The sequence below is a fragment of the Amblyraja radiata genome, chromosome 20 (assembly GCF_010909765.2).
Source record: "Amblyraja radiata isolate CabotCenter1 chromosome 20, sAmbRad1.1.pri, whole genome shotgun sequence".
Classification (NCBI taxonomy): Eukaryota; Metazoa; Chordata; class Chondrichthyes; order Rajiformes; family Rajidae; genus Amblyraja; species Amblyraja radiata.
The window spans coordinates 41,230,948-41,248,803 of NC_045975.1; the positions used below are offsets into that span (position 1 = coordinate 41,230,948).

General features: G+C 45.7%; 1 protein-coding gene across 9 annotated transcripts in view; it reads left to right on the top strand.

Moving 5' to 3' along the window:
* plekha7 (pleckstrin homology domain containing A7) overlaps positions 1-17,856 on the top strand; it is a 303,895-nt gene that overhangs the window by 163,804 nt on the left and 122,235 nt on the right. For all 9 annotated transcript variants that reach the window (XM_033038481.1, XM_033038486.1, XM_033038479.1 and 6 more), the window contains 2 exons: positions 12,506-12,589; positions 17,687-17,798. In XM_033038481.1, coding sequence (XP_032894372.1) covers positions 12,506-12,589; positions 17,687-17,798 — 196 coding nt within the window. The remainder of the gene's footprint in view (positions 1-12,505; positions 12,590-17,686; positions 17,799-17,856) is intronic.

Sequence of the window (17,856 nt, forward strand, 5' to 3'; positions counted from 1 at the left end):
GGCATAGCTTGAAGGTGAGAGGGGCAAAGATAGAACGAGATGTGTGGGGCAAGTTTTTTTTTTAACATAAAGTGGTAGGTGCCTGGAACATGCTGCCAAGGGTGGTGGTGGATTTGATGGGGGGATTTGAGAGGCTTTTAGATGGGCACATGGTTATGGAGGGATAAGGATCGCGTGCATCAGGCTGAAAAAGGGTCCGATCTCAAAACATCACCTATCTGTGTTCTCCAGAGATGCTGCCTGACCCGTTGAGTTACTCCAGCACTCTGTGTACTCTAAACTCTACCTCATTCAGTTATTCCGTACTGCTTTTTTTTTTTTTTTTTGCACTATTTTAGATTTGTTCATCATTAATTTTATTTCAACAGTCACATTGATCATTACCCAGGACTGTTTACTCTGAGGTTCAGTTAAACAAGGACCTTGTGCTCTGGTTTATTTGACAATGAACTCATCTGATATATATTCTGATATGTGCCAGTCAGTGCAGTCATGTTGCGGTGCAGGTCTACCACAGAGTTTGCGGCACCCTTGGTTCCCAAGCCTTTCTGGGATTATACGTTTTGCCGGACCAACAGAGGTCACGGCCTTGGGGGGGGGGGGGGTGGGGGGGGGTTGGCTTGGGAGTTGACCATGGGAACGGATCTGCCGGGTCGGAGTCGGCTGGGTCGGAGTTCCAGAGCCTTGGCCACAGGGGGGGGGGGCAAATTTGACCCGCCGTCGGCGTGGATGTCCTGATGAGGTTGACATCGGCCGCCTCACCTGGCCTAGGTGCCACATTTTCGGGGGAACTTCCAGGTTGTCCAGCTTAAACGGGTTGGGGGTGGGGGGTGGAGGTAGGACCACCAATTGCAGCAAAACCTGTACTGCCAGTTGTTGCTGACATCTTGTTCCATACTTATCAGATCCAATGAGCATGGAACTCGTGCTCATTCCATGCTCGTTGTATGATTTGTAAGGACAGAAAGAAAATGAGAAATCAGCATCAAGAAATGAAATTAAGTTTTCGCTTACATTGGTCAAGGCATTGAGTGTAAAAGTCAGGAAATAATGAGTAAGAAGGAACTGCAGATGCTGGTTTAAGCCGAAGATAGACACAAAAAGCTGGAGTAACTCCTCAGAAGGTTCTTGACCCGAAACGTCACCCATTTCTTCTCTCCAGAGATGCTGCCTGTCCCACTGAGTTACTCCACTATTGTTGTGTCCATTTTCAGGAAGTTATGATGCAGCTTTGTAGGACTTTGGTTCAGCTGCGCGTGAGTATTGGAGTTTGGTTTTCCCCATTACAGGAAGGAGGCTTTGGAGAGGGTGCAGAGGAGGTTTACCAGAATGCTACCTGGATTAGAGGGTATCAACTTCCGGGAAAGGTTGGAGAGACTTGGATTGTTTTCTCTGGAACATCGGAGGTTATTGGGAGACTTGATCGATATTTTTTAAATTATGAGAGGTTTAACGAGGGTCAACAGACAGAATATTTTTTTCCCAAGGGTGGAAATCCCGAATACCTGCTTTAACATTTGTCCCTCTCACCCTAAAGGGCACGGCTTTAGCGTGAGAGGGACAAATGTTAAAGCAGATATTCGGGGCAGGCAGAATGGTGAGCGCTTGGAACGCGCTGCCAGGAGTAGCGGTTGAAGCAGATATGATAATGGTGTTTAAGAAACTTTTGGATAGGTATAAGGATATGGAGGGATGTTTAGTTTAGAGATATAGTGCGGAAACAGTCCCTTCGACCCACTGGGTCCGCACCAACCAGCGATCCCCGCTCATTAACACTATCCTACACTCGTCAGGGAAATTTTTTACATTTACCAAGCCAATTCACCTACAAACCTGTATGTCTGAAGAGTGTCGACCCGAAACGTCACCCATTCCTTTTCGCCAGAGATTGTGCCTGACCCACTGAGTTACTCCAGCTTTTTGTGTCTATCTTCGGAGGGATCATGTGCAGACAGAGATGATTAGTTTAACTTGGCATCATGTTTGGCACAGATATTGTGGGCAGAATGGCCTGGATCTTGACCGGAAATGTCACCTGTCCATGTTCTCCAGAGATGCTGCCTGACCCGCTGAGTTACTCCAGCATTTTGTATATTTTAGTGCATTAATCAGCATCTCGTTCACACAGAGGGTGGTTGGTGTATGGAATGAGCTGCTGGAGGAGGTATTTGAGGCAGGTACTATCGTAACATCTAATAAACATTTAGACGGGTACATGGATAGGACGGGTTCAGAAGGATATGGGCCAAACGCAGGCAGGTGGGACTAGTGTAGATGGGACAAGTTAGACAGCATGGGCAAGTTGGGCTGAAGGGCCTGTTTCTATGCTGTCACTCTATCTACAGTTCTTTCTATCTACATGAGATCTGTTCCTGCACTGTTCTATGTTCCATGTACTGAAGTATGATGATGAATGACTTTGTATTTCATTCTAGAAAGTTGTTTGCTGAAAAGCCAATTGTCTCTATGAAGGGAAGGGTCACTGAACTCGAGGGCTCTTCCTGATGTTTGTTTCTGTGTAAGCTGTTTTACTTCACCTGAAGTATGTGACACACACAAAGGTTCCTCAGGGCTCAGTGCCTTAGTGCAGCACGGTGGCGCAGCAGTGGAGTTGCTGCCTCACAGCGCCAGAGATGTGGGTTCGATCCTGACTACGGGTGCTGTCTGCACGGTGTTTGTACGTTTTCCCTGTGACCTCGTGGGTTTTCTCCAGGTGCTCTGGTTTCGCCCACACTCCGAAGACATGCAGGTTTGTAGGTTAAATAGCTCCTGTAAAAGTTTGGTTAATTGGCTTCTGAAAATTGTCCCTCGTGTGTAGGGTAGTGCTGGTGTGCGGGTGATCACTGGTCGGCATGAACGCGGTGGGCTGAAGGGCCTTTTTCCGCACTGTATCTCTAAAATTTAAAGACTGTCTCTCAGCTGTTTACGAGGCAGGGTGAATCTTGGCATTCTTACTGGTGTTGTGAGTAAATCTGAAAACTTCCTTCAACATTGTGCAGTGACTGCAGATTTTTGATTTTGTCTGTTGCAGCAATATACAGCTGTTGAAAGTTTCAGAGTACATGTTGTCTTGAATAATAAAATGGGTACGTGTTGGAAGGAACTGCAGATGCTGGTTTATACCGAACATAGACACAAAGTGTTGGAGTAACTCAGCGGGTCAGGCTGCATCTCTAGAGAAAAGGATGGGTGACATTTTGGGTTGGAACCCTTCTTCAGAATATTCAGAATTCAGAATTAAAATTGTTATGTTGTTGAGTTTAGTTCATTGTCATGTGTACCAAGGTACAGTGAAAATATGTTGTTGCGTGCTAACCAGTCAGCTGAAAGACAATACATGATTGATTACAATCGAGCCATTCACAGTGTACAGATACAGGATCAGATCTGAGGAGAGATGAAGTAGATCATTGTTAAAGTAAGAAACATTGTTGTAGGAGTAGAGATTTAAACTTATGGAACGATTGTAATGTGTGATTGCAGATCCACTTCTGTGACTAGTACACAAATGTTGTGCTCAGAAAAGCAGATTTAGTGAAGTTATTTGCATTTGGTTTGTGCCTGCCTGCACTTTGCATTTTGCTTTGAAATGCAGAACCATTTTCCCTCCAATGTGAGCTTAGTGATGCAGTACCAGGGACCCCGGTCGAATCCCAACCTCAAATGAAGTCTGTTTCCATTACTGTATAGCAATAATGTTGTACGTTCTTGGCAAACTTATGTGCTTATTGGAGGCTGTTTTTAGACCTTAGAGACACAGTGTGGAATCGTTTCACCGAACACCTCCGCTCGGTCCGCATTAACCAACCTGATCTCCCGGTGGCTCAGCACTTCAACTCCCCCTCCCATTCCGAATCCGACCTCTCTGTTCTGGACCGCCTCCCTGGCCAGAGTGAGCACCACCGGAAATTGGAGGAGCAGCACCTCATATTGGGCAGTCTGCACCCTAGCGGCATAAACATTAAATTCACCAATTTCCGGTAGCCCTTTCTCCTCCCCTTCTCAGCTCTCCCTCAGCTCTCGGGCTCCTCCGCTTCATTTCTTCTTCTCCCCCCCCCCCACTACATCAGTCTGAAGAAGGGTTTTGGCCCGAAACGTTGCCTATTTCCTTCGCTGCATAGATGCTGCTGCACCCGCTGAGTTTCGCCAGCACTTTTGTCTACCATGGAAACAGACCCGTTAGCCAACCTAGTCCGCGCCGACCAGCGACTCCCCCATACACTAACACTATCCCACACACTAGGGACAATTTACAATTTAAACTTAGTCATACTGCACAGAACAGGCCCTTCAGCCCAAATCCTCCATACCGACCAGAATGCCCCATCTAAGCTAACCCATGTTTGGCCAATAGCCCTCGAAACCTTTCCTATCCATGTACTTGCCCAAATGTGTTTCAAATGTTGTTATAGTACCTGCCTCAACTCCAGCTCATTCTATACATCCTCCACTCTCTGAGTGAAAACATTGCACCTCAGGTTCCTATTCAATCTTTCCCCTCTCACCTTAATCCTCTGCCCCCTGGTTCTTGATTTCTCTGCCCCGAGTAAAAGCCTCTGTGCATTCACCCTATCTGTTTGCCTCATGATTTTATACACTTTGATAAGAACACCGCTGATCCTATTGAGGAATAGGCTATAGAATCTAGGTCCTAGCTTGCCAAACCTCTCCCTGTAGCTCAGGGCATCAAGACCTGGCAACATCCTCTTGAATCTATCCTTCACCCTTTCATGTTTAATGGCATCATTCCTATAGCAAGGTGGCAAAAATGAACACAATACTCCAAATGTGGCCTCACCAACGTCTTGTACAACTAACAAAACATCCAACAACAATACCTAACACGCTGGCTGATTATCTCAACAGTTTTATAACAATCAAATCATTCATCTTTTTAAAAAACAAGTGGCGCAACTACTAGAGGTGTAGTCTCACGGCGCCAGTGACCCGGATTCGATCCTGACCTCGGGTGCTGTCTGTGCGGAGTTTGCACATTCTCCCTGTGACCGCGTGGGTTCCCCCAGATGCTCACATTCCTACCCACATCCTAAAGACGTGAAGGTTTATTGGCTTCAATTGGTCCTAAGTGACAGGAGCAGAATTAGGCCATTTGGCCCATCGTCTATTCTGCCGTTCAATCATGGCTGATCGATCTATCCCTCTTAACCCCTTCTACTGCCCTCTCCTCATGATCCCTGACACCCATACTAATCAAGAATCTATCTATCTCTGCCTTAAAAATATCCACTGACTTGGCCTCCACAGCCTCCTGTGGCAAAGAATTCCACTGATTCACCACCGACAAAATAAATTCCGCCTCGTCTCCCTCCTAAAGGAATATCCTTTAATTCTGAGGCTATGACCTCTGGCCCTAGTCTCTACCACTAGTGGAAGCATCCTCTCCACATCCTCTCCACATCCTCTCCACATCCTCTCTATCCAAGCCTTTGCCCCTAGTGTGCAAGGAGTGGATGGGAAAGTGAGATAACATAGAACTAGTGTGAACGGGTGATCTATGGTCGGCATGGGCTTGGTGGGCCGAAGGGCCAGTTTCCATGCTGTATCTCTAAACTAAACAAATTATTAAAATCCCTGGTGAAATTGGCAGGAATTCATCTAGGCAACGGTTAAGAAGAATTAAGTTCTGTGACGAATAATTGAAGCATAAAAGGGCAAAGGATTTCAATATATTTTAACGTAATATTTGTATGCTTTGAGCAATGTCATGGTGCATCTCACTGACAGAGTTCCACATACCGTTGCTGTTCAATTATCTTGAATGGAACTTTTTCTGTTTGGCCAATTTTATTTACTACTTGAAATCCATAACTAGGAAGGCAAAGTCTCAGAGCAATGTCAATCAGGCAATATAGATGTGGCAAGAATATTTTGGATACATTTGTCAATTTTTTTCTGCTTTTCCACTTTTAACTTTAATCAGTGGAATTTACTGTGTTGGGTCATTTTAGTTCCACAAAGAGTTGATTAAAAAATGCACCTTCATGAAAATTAATGTCATTCTAAAGAGATTGAAGGTTACTCGAGTCTTTTGGGTAAATTGGTTTCTATGGACAGATATGTTGGCACCAGAATATGTGTATTAACAGATATGTTGGCACCAGAATGCTGTTCCTTTCTGATAATCAGCTAATGCCAATTCAGCAGCTATAACATTTTCTTTATTATCTAATTAAACTGTTATCCATCTCCCCAATAAAAATAATATATAATTTAAAAAACCTTTGTATTCTCTGTAACGCTGGGTATTGAGAGGATACCTGACAGAAGTACGTAAAGTTGTGTGGGGCAGAGATAAGGAAGAGAGTCAGAACTTTCCCCCCCACAAGAGGGCATAGCCTTACGGTGAGATGGGCAAAGTGTAAAGATATGCAGGGCAAGTTTTATTTGCACAGAGGATGCTAGGTGCCCGGAATGCGATGCCAGGGGTGGTGGTGGAGGCAGATACAATAGTGGAAATTAAGAGACTCTTTGGGACGACAGATGGCACAATGGGCTAAGTGTTCGGCTGGCAACCAGAAGGTAGCCGGTTCGAATCCCGCTTGGAGTGCATACTGTCGTTGTGTCCTTGGGCAAGACACTTCACCCACCTTTGCCTGTGTGTGAATGTGTGTGAGTGATTGGTGGTGGTCGGAGGGGCCGTAGGCGCAGATTGGCAGCCACGCTTCCGTCAGTCTGCCCCAGGGCAGCTGTGGCTACAGAAGTAGCTTACCACCACCGAGTGTGACTGAGGAGTGAATGAATAATGCGATGTAAAGCGCCTTGAGTATTAGAAAGGCGCTATATAAATCCCATCCATTATTATTATTATTACATGGATATGCAGGGAATTGAGGGATATGGATCATGAGCAGAGGACATTACGCTTGGTACAGCACCTAGTGGACCAAAGGGTCTGTTCCTCTGCTGTACTGTTCTATGTTCTATAAGCTTGTGATTATTCCATCAGGACCCAGTATGCACCACAGGCCACAAAAAAGGTTGAATGCATTGAAAACTGCTTTCAATACCTGCACTTCATGTTCTCGTGAATGATTTTCACATCTGCTTTAGAATTAAATTTCAAAATCAAGGATAGGTTTGCTGGTAAAATGATTACTGATTTCCACAAAAACCCGAAATTCATAGAACACAGAACATATAGGACAGGAGAGGAGCAGGCCCTTCGGCCCACATTGTCTGTGCTGAACATGATGCCAAGATCATCTCCTATCTTCCTACAAATAATCCATGTACTTAAATTCCCTACATATCCATGAGCCTTTCCCAAAGCCTCAAACACCATCATCGTATCTGCCTCCACCACCACCCCTGGCAGTGCGTTCCAGGCACCCACCCTCTGTGTAAATAATGCTCTTTACATGTACAAATAGACAAGTAACACAGAACCAATATTCAAAACCGCTGAACAATAAGAGAGGAATTCTTCTGCATGGTTTAATGTCCTTCTGATAAATTACAGTCGGTTTTTCTGCACTGAGCAGAGAATGTATCGTGTGTATTAATAGAAGCATCGTGGCTGGAAAATTTAATGACACAATGCACATTCCTGCATTAGTTTTAAACAGCGAGGAAACAGGCTCTTCGATCCACTTAGTCCACGCCAACCAATGATCACTGTGCACTAGTTGTATCCTACACACTAGGGACAAATTATACAAGCAAAATAACCTACAAACATGCACGTCTTTAGACTTTAGAGACCCGTGTGGAAGCAGGCCCATCATCCCAGCGATTATCCCATGTACAATCGCACTATCCTACACACAATTTACAATTTTATTGAAGCCAATTCACCGTACACACCTGCACACCCTTGGGATGTGGGAAGAAACCGGATCACCCAGAGGAAACACATACGCTCACAGGGAGAACAAACAAACTCCACACACAGGCACCACCCGAGGTCGGGAACGAACCCGGATCTCTGGTGCTGTGAGGTAGCAGCTCTACCCGCTGCACCACTGTGCCGCCTGCTGCAAAGAAACGGTTCAGCATGTTCTATGTGACTCTGGCTAAGCCTAACACTTGTTAGACACGCCGATTGTTAGTGAACCGTAGTGATTCTGTAGCTAATGTCCTCACCGAATAACGAGGAAAAAAGATAGCCAAGACGTTGGCGAGGCCACACTTATTGTGTTGAGCTTTGGTCACCATGTTATAGGAAAGATGTTGTTATGCAGGAAAGGGTGGCCGAGAAGATTTACATGGAAGTTGCCAGGACTCGAAGGCCTGAGCTATAGGGAGAGGTTGAGCAGGCTTGGATGTTATTCATGGAGTGCAAGAGGCTGAGGGGTGATCTTATAGAGGTGTACTAGACCATAGAAACATAGAAAATTGGTGCAGGAGGGTGCCATTCGGCCCTTCGAGCCAGCACCGTCATTCATTGTCATCATGGCTGATCGTCCCCAATCAATAACCCGTGCCTGCCTTCTCCGCATATCCCTTGATTCCACTAGGCCCGAGAGCTCTATCTAACTCTATCTAACTCTCTCTTAAATCCATCCAGTGATTTGACCTCCACTGCCCTCTGTGGCAGGGAATCCCACAAATTCACAACTCTCTGGGTGAAAAAGTTTTTTCTCACCTCAGTCTTAAATGGCCTCCCCTTTATTCTAAGACTGTGGCCCCTGGTTCTGGACTCGCCCAACAATGGGAACATTTTTTCCTGTATCTAGCTTGTCCAGTCCTTTTATAGACATAGAAACAATGAAAATAGGTGCAGGAATAGTCCATTCAGCCCTTCGAGCTTGCACCGCCATTCAATATGATCATGGCTGATCATCCAACTCAGTATCCTGTCTGTACCTGCCTTCTCTCCATACCCCCTGACCCCTTTAGCCACAAGGGCCACATCTAACTCCCTCTTAAATATAGCCAATGAACTGCCCTCAACTAATTTCTGTGGCAGAGAATTCCACTGATTCACCACTCTCTGTGTGAATTTTTTTTTTCTCATCTCGGTCCTAAAAGACTTCCCCCTTATGCTTAAACTGTGACCTTGTTCTGGACTTACCCAACATCGGGAACAATCCTCTTGCATCTAGCCTGTCCAACCCTTTAAGAATTTTACAAGTTTCTATAAAATCCCCCCTCAATCTTCTAAATTCCAGCGAGTACAAGCCGAGTCTATCCAGTCTTTCTTCATATGAAAGTCCTGACATCCCAGGAATCAGTCTGGTGAACCTTCCCTGTGCACCCTCTATGGCAAGAATGTCTTTCCTCAGATTAGGAGACCAAAACTGTACGCAATACTCCAGGTGTGGTCTCACCAAGGCCCTGTACAACTGCAGTAGAACCTCCCTGCTCCTATACTCAAATCCTTTTGCTATGAATGCTAACATACCATTCGCTTTCTTCACTGCCTGCTGCACCTGCATGCCTACTTTCAATGACTGGTGTACCATGACAACCAGGTCTCGTTGCATCTCCCCTTTTCCTAATCGGCCGCCATTCAGATAATAGTCTACTTTCCTGTTCTTGCCACCAAGGTGGATAACCTCACATTTATCCACATTATTATACTGCATCTGCCATACATTTGCCCACTCACCCAGCCTATCCAAGTCACCTTGCAGCCTCGTAGCATCGTCCTCACAGCTAACACTGCCCCCCAGCTTCGTGTCATCCGCAAACTTGGAGATGTTGCATTCAATTCCCTCGTTCAAATCATTAATATATATTGTAAATAGCTGGGGTCCCAGCACTGAGCCTTGCGGTACCTCACTAGTCACTGCCTGCCATTCTGAAAAGGACCAGTTTACTCCTACTCTTTGCTTCCTGTCTGCCAGCCAGTTCTCTATCCACATCAATACTGAACCCCCAATACCGTGTGCTTTAAGTTTGCATACTAATCTCTTATGTGGGACCTTGTCGAAAGCCTTCTGAAAGTCCAAATATAACACATCCACTGGTTCTCCCTTATCCACTCTACTAGTTACATCCTCGAACAATTCTATAAGATTCGTCAGACATGATTTACCTTTCATAAATCCATGCTGACTTTGTCCAATGATTTCACCACTTTCCAAATGTGCTGCTATCCCATCTTTAATAACTGACTCTAGCATTTTCCCCACTACCGACATTAGACTATCTGGTCTGTAATTCCCCGTTTTTTCTCTCCCTCCCTTTTTAAAAAGTGGGGTTACATTAGCTACCCTCCAATCCTGAGGAACTACACCAGAATCTAAAGAGTTTTGAAAAATTATCACTAATGCTTCCACTATTTCTGGGGCTACTTCCTTAAGCACTCTGGGATGCAGCCTATCTGGCCCTGGGGATTTATCCACCAATGGGGCCTTTAATCCACCAATTTACCTAACATCACCTCCCGACTAACCTGGATTCATAATTTAATATGTTTCTATAAGGATTTTCCTCCAGGATGCACCGAGCCGCAGCCTGGTCCATGCCAGTCACCAGGGCGAATTCGGCACAGAGACTCTCACGGCCGCGGCGCAACGCTTCCGACGGCCCGGGACTCTTGCACTGAGGCTGCTCCATGGCCAGAGCTGCAGCGAGCAACTCGCCAGCCCCGCAAACACTCGCCAGCCCCGCTGCCCGTCCGCATCTGCCTCCGCCGGCCGCTGCTTCTGCTTCCATCCCCCCCTCCGACCCGGATCTCCAACACCCACGACCAGGTTGCACAGAGCACAACAGCGCCTCGTCCAAAGCCGGAGATAATGAAACATGTCCAGCTGCAGCCCCCCCTGGTTCCGTGGTACATATACCTATCTACTGCCGCTTGCTGGACATGGCCTTACATGCTGCGCTGGGTGACACTCGTCCACTGCCCGGTCCGTGTCTTTCAATGTAAATTTGCATGGGGAAATGCTTTGGAGGTGTGTGACGGTTCGGTCAAGTGAGAATAATAGAGAATAAAAATGCTGCTGTCTTGTCAACGGATGCGCACACAAGCAGTTGATATTAGTTTTGAAATTCATCGTGATCAGCGTGATAGCGTGTAAATTGGACGGAATGCGTGATTCTCACGCTCAATGCGTGAGATTTGGCAGCTCTGACATTATGCACTAACTCCAACTTCACAGTGACATAACAGTGAATCAGGAGAGAGAAACATGGACTACTGTGTCACTTACCAATATTTCACCCCGGACTATTTCTTTGCTTTAGAAATGCTTTAGAAATGCTTTAGAAATATGCAAAAGAAATGGCTTTTGATCACAGTTATAATAATGAGTCACGTAGCCTTCAATAATTGAAAATAATTTTTCAATATTGAGTAGGATGATACTTTTTTTCAAACCTTATGTTTGAATTATGATGAAAAGAGTAATGTTCAAATAGGGTAAGAGAGAGATGATTCACAATTTTTCTCAGGGCGGCACAGTGGCGCAGCAGGTAGAGCTGCTGCCTCACAGCGCCAGGGATCTGGGTTTAATTCTGACCTGGGGTGCTCTCTGTGTAGAGTTTGCACGTCCTCCCTGTGATCACGTGGGTGTGTGCTCCGGGTGCTCCGGTTTCCTCCCACACTCCAAAGATGTATGGGTTTGGTACTTAATCGGCCCTCTGCTAATTGCCCCTTGTGTGTTGGGAGTGGATGAGAAAATGCAATAACATAGAACTAGTGTGAAGGCATGATCGATGGTCGGTGTGGACTCGGTCGGCCGAAGTGCCCTTTTCCATGCTGTATCTCTAAAGTAAACTAAATTATCCACGGGAACCTTGGATCTCGTTTAGTTTATTGTCACATGTATAAGGTACAGTGAAAAGCTTGTGGTTGCGTGCTATCGAGTCAGCGGAAAGGCAATACATGATTACAATCGAGCAGTCCACAGTGTGCAGATACATGATAAAGGGAATAACGTTTAGTGCAATGTTATAGTCTGATTAAAGAGAACTTTCAGAGGGTCTTCAATGAGGTAGATGGGAGGTCAGGACAACTCTGCTGATCTACCTCTTCTCTCTTAAAGCCTCTAAGACAGACGGCCAAAGCAACTGGGGGGGGGGGGGGTCGGGAGGAGGGGGGCGTCAGTTAATCAATAATTGTCAGTCCTGCTGGATATTACGCTGGAAGATATTCTCAATGAATTTTTGGTGCATCAGTTCACGCATAACTTAAGTTAAACAGCTCGGACTTCAGAAGCTCAGGTGATATGTGTTATGGAGTACGAGTGCGTGTAAAATGGCTAGGTAGCGTTGATCGCTCTGTTTTAATGCTGCTGGTGGCTTTGTAACATTTAAATTATTGGCATTTTTTTCAGCTCGGTGGAACGTTTGAGTTCTGCTGATAATCGTACACATCGGAGCATAAATATATGAGCGACAAACTGTCACCAATGTGGTGCAGTGTGAACTGTTGTTAGATTCAGCACACGGGTGCTGAAATTGGAATGAAATATCGAAGTACGAGGTGCCTTCTACATGGGAAATCGCCCCATGATGAATAAATGTTGGCTTAAATAAGATCAACATACTTCAAGAGTGATAAATTGGTGCTAATTATGTTTGTGATTTATTGCAGTCATAATCATCGGCAGACGTCATTTCGACATCCACTGACTGGGCAGATTTCTCCAGACAACATTGAGTACATACTAACGGAGCAGTAAGTGTTGTGTGTGCGCAGTGGCGTATTGCAGCTGAGACTGTGCAACTTGAATTTAGAAGCAAATATCACAACTGCCTCTGATTACATTGATATTGAATTGAATTGAAAGAAGCAACATGGAAACAGGCCCTTCAGCCCATCGTGTCCAGTCCTACCATCGATCACTCGGTCGCACTAATTCTAGTGATCAGGAACTGCAGGTGCTGGTTTACCAAAGAAGACACAAAGTGCTGGAGTAACTCAATGGGTCAGGCAGCATCTCTGGAGAACATGGATAGGTGACGTTTCGGGTCGAGACACCTTTTCAAACTAAAGGAGAAGGGTCCCGACCCAAAAGCCATCTATCCATGTTGTCCAGATTTTCTGCCTGAACTGCTGAGTTACTCCAGCACTTTGTGTCTTTTTACTGTGCACCAACATCTACAGTTCTTTGTGCCTACATGAAACTTTCTATTCTGTTTAATGATCTTAAGGTGCTAAGTGATAGGAGCAGAATTAGGCCATTCGGCCCACTAAGTCTCTCCGCCATTTAATCATGGCTGATCTATCTCTCCCTCCTAACCCAATTCTCCAGCCTTCTCCCCGTAACCCCTGACACCAGCAGTAATCAAGAATCTATCTTAAAAATATCCATTGACTTGGCCTCCACAGCCTTCTGCAGCAATGAATTCCACAGATTAATCACCCTCTTTACTAAAGACATTCCCTCCTCATCTACTTCCTAAAGGGAAATCCTTTCATTCTGAGGCTCTCTAGTCCCAGATTCTTCCACTAGTGGAAACACCCTCTCCATATCCACTCTATCGAAGTCTTTCACTATTCTGTATGTTTCAATGAGGTGCCCCCTCATTTTTCTAAACTCCAGCGAGTACAGGCCCAGTGCCAACAAACGCTCGTCGTATGTTAACCCACTCATTCCTGGGATCATTCTTGTAAACCTGTGGACCCTCTCCAGGGCCAGCATATCCTTCCTCAGATATGGTGCCCAAAATTACTCGCAATACTCCAAATGCGGCCTGACCAGCGCCTTACAGAACCACAGCATTACATCCCTGTTTTTGTTTTCTAGCCCTCTTGAAATAAATGCTAGCATTGCGTTTGCCTTGTTATTCGGAAAACAGACTGAAGACTGTTGCTTGTGATTAGTGGTTCTGGTAAAATCTGCCATTTGCAGGGCAAGTTGATTGAGGCCACACATGTACAGACCCACTTAGTACAGTGCTTGCAGGAAAATATACATACTATAATTAGTGGCTTAGTGGCGGATAACATCTTGTAGCTCCAGTGATACAGCTCAGACAAGCAGTAGTTCGAGTTTAGTTTTTGATATACAACATGGAAACAGGCCCTTCGACCCACAGTTTAGTGTAGAGATACACTGAGCCCTTTGGCCCACCAAGTCTGCCTCAACCATCAATCACCCACAGACTAGTTGATGTTTCGGGTCAAGACCTTTCTTCAGACACGAAACCTGTAACCCGAAACGTCACCCATTCCTCTCTCCAGAGATGCTGCCTGTCCCGCTGAGTTACTCCAGCATTTTGTGCCTATCTTCGAACAGCATCTGTAGTTCCTTCCTGCACTTCGCATCCACTCCCTGCACATTAGGGGCAGTTTACAGAAGCCAACTAATTCACAAACCATCGTGTATTTGGGATGTGGGAGGAAACCAGAGCACCGGGAGGAAACCCACGCGGTCACGGGGAGAACGTGCAAACTCCACATACAGAAAGCACCCGAGGTCAGGATCGAACCCGGGTCTCTGGCGCTGTGAGGCAGCCGCTCCACCCGCTACACTGTTGTACCGCCCATGAATATGAGAATTTCAGTTAGTCCTTCCAGAATAAATACTATGAAAGGTTTCAACCATTATTTGGGTTTGGTCACGCTATCGAAACTAGCCAGTTGATTGCAAAACCAAGTTTTTTTCTTTGAGCGGTAAGTGCTTGAACACATAGCACTGGAGTGTGTGGAGAAGAGGAATGTTATAACAAAGGTGTAGTGTCTGACTTTATTGACCAATGCAAATTACACAGTCATTCTTCATTAATAACATGGATAACATTTTAATGCAACAAATGATGGATGGGAGTGGATAACTGTTTACATCTGTGTAGTTTAGTTTAATGTAGTTTAGAGATACAGCATGGAAACAGGCCCTTCAGCCCACTGAGTCCATGTTGACCATCAATCACCTGTTCACACCAGTTCTATGTTATCCCACATTCTCATCCACTCCCTACACACTAGGGGCAATTTACAGAGGGCCAATTAACCTGCAAACCCGCGCGTCTTAGGATGTGGGAGGAAACCAGAGCACCCGGAGAAAACCCACAAGGTCACAGGGAGAACATGCAAACTCCACACGCAGACAGCACCCGAGGTCAGGATCTCGGGTGTCTGGCGCTGTGTGGCAGTGGCTCTACCACTACGCCACTGTGCCACCCAGTGTGTTCTTGGTGTTGAATGTTGCTCTGGGTATAATCGTGGAACATCTGACGTTTGTGGTGAGTTGATTCTTCAATCACCTTGATTTTCTGAACAAGCTGGCTGTTACCGCTGGGAAAAGCCAGGAGTATTTATGTGGACACAGCGAGATGTCCATCAGGGAATGTTGCTGACTGGCCCGCTCCAGACTGCAGGAGTGCCTGCTGAAGGACGCACTGAAGCTCGGTGCAGCCAACGCCAAGGCTCTGTGGGGGAGGACCACAATCTCTGGTCCTTCCCCTGCAGGACGTCTGGTGGGGACACCCCTCAAACAAGGGAAGAGATATCACCCCGGGGGGCCACATGCGTGGCAAGGGTGCAAACAAGGAACTGCTGAAACTTTGTCCATCTCACCTTAAATTATGCCCTCTATTCTTTGACAGAGTTAGATTTAGCTCTTAGGGCTGAAGGAATCAAGGGAGATGGGGAAAAAGCAGGAAAGTGGTACTGATTTTAGATGATCAGCCGTGATCGTATTGAATGGAAGTGCTGGCTTGAAGGGTCGAATGGCCTACTCCTGCACCTATTTTCTATGTTTCTATGTTTCTATTTCCACCTTGGGGGGAAAGAAAGTTTCTGACTGTAGACAGACAAGAAGCTGGAGTAACTCAGCGGGACAGGCAGCATCTCTGGAGAAAAGGAATGGGTGACGTTTCGGTTTGAGACCCTTCCTATATAAATTTCTGACTGTCCACCTTATCTGTGCCTCTTATAATTTTATATACATCTGTACCTCTCACTTTAAAATATAAACCCTCTAGCCTTTAAAAAAAAATGTGGTCTTGTATTGCTATCAGCATCCTTGCCAGTTGAATATTAAAAATTCTGGAAGTAAAAGGTGAGTTTTATTTTAGTTCAAGGGTAAGAAACGATGGATAGTGTTTATGTTACGAGAGTGGGTAGCGCAATAGCACATCACGGCAGCTTCAGACGGCAGTAATGGTGCCCCTGAGAACAGACACGGCCTCTGTCATGTCCCATGCATTCGGTTGCTATGGCAGCAGCGGATGTAGAATATACGCACCAGGTATACAGCAGCTACAAGTCAGAAACGTAGGTGAGGACCAACCACGCTTATATTTGCCTCTGCTTGCTGCTGCCGAAGAAGATCGTGCATTCAGTGTTGTGGCGACAATGAATTAAGCTGTGAGTCGAACTCGTTAGTGAGCTGATGGTTTATATTGGAAGTGAGTCGAATTATGCCTTCATCTTCAATACTGATGTTAATATGTGAAGCTGATCTCAAGAAAAGAGACAAAGTATGGGAGGAGTAACTCAGCGGGTCAGGCAGCATCTCTGGGGAACATGGACAGGTGACACTTCAGGTCGGGTCCCTTCTTCAGGCCTGATCTCAATCTTGCTTTCTGCATCATTTAAAAACAAATCTTTGATTCGTTGGTGCAAATATAAATCCATGTTGCCTGGATAAGGGTGTATTAGCTACAAGGAGAGAGGCAAAGTGCTGGAGTCACTCAGCTGGTCAGGCAGCATTTCTGGAGAACGTGGATAGGTGATGTTTCCATTTGGGATCTGACCCGCTGAGTTACTCCAGCACTTTGTGTCTTTTTTTTTGTAAACCAGCATCTGCAGTTCCTTCTAGCAACATGTAAGGTTGGGCAGACGTGGATTGTTTTCCCTGGAACGCTGGCGTTTGAGAGGAGCCCTGAGAGAAATACATGCAATTATGAGAGGCATAGATAGGGGAGTGTTAGAACGTTTGTCCCAGGGTGGAAATATCAGACTAGAAGGCATAGCTTTAAGGTGAAAGGGGCAACGTTTAATGGAGATGTGCGGGGCACATTTTTTTACACAGAGGATGGTGGGGGCCTGGAATACGTTGTCAATGCTGGTGGTGGAGGCAGATATGATAGTGGTGTTTAAGAGACTTTTAGATAGACACAAAAGTAAATAGAGAAAGGAGGGATTATGGATCACATGCAGGCAGAGGAGATTAATTTATCGTGGCATCATGTTCGATATGGACATTGTAGGCAGATGGGCCTGTTCTTTGCTGTACTGTTCTATGTTCTATGAATCACTTGTGGGGCAGCTGGTAGAGCTGCTGTGTGCGTGGAGTTTGCACGTTCTCCCTGTGACCACGTGGATTTCCTCCCACATCCCAAAGGTGTGCGGGTTTGTAGGTTAATTGGCCCCCTGTAAATTGCCCTCAATATGTAGGGAGTGGAAAGTGGTTTAACACAGAACTGGTGTGAACGGGTGATCAATGGTCAGCGTGGACTCGGTGGGCCGAAGGGCCAGTTCCCATGCGGTATCTCTCAACACTAAATCCAGTGAAGTCCAGAAACTGGACATATCATGAAACAACCAGTAAATTGTTTCAATGCTTGATCCTATCAGTGGCATTTGAGGTTTTATTTTTACAGTCAGTTCCACTTCATTACCTTTTTTAAAACAAGCTTTGTCTGAGTTGATTATCCTGGTGTATTAGTTTTGCAATTGTATCTTTGGGGCACGTTCTCTGTGTAAATTCCACAGACGTGTGTTGATGGAATGCCATTTGCTGCTGGTTAAACCAGGACAAATTGCAACAACACAATGCCGAATAACATTTGAATCTAGAATTGATTTTTTTTGCTTATTTTTCAGACCAGGGGTCCACATGTCGAAGCATCAGACCACCCAAAGGCCGTACAGTATGGTTAGTGAGGCTTCCACAGGAGGGACCACATCTGCGCTTGGAATCACTCCCATTTCAAAGGTACGGCTTCCTTTACTGTCAGGGGCTGTGGAATTCTAAGTTGGCCTCCATCGGGGCG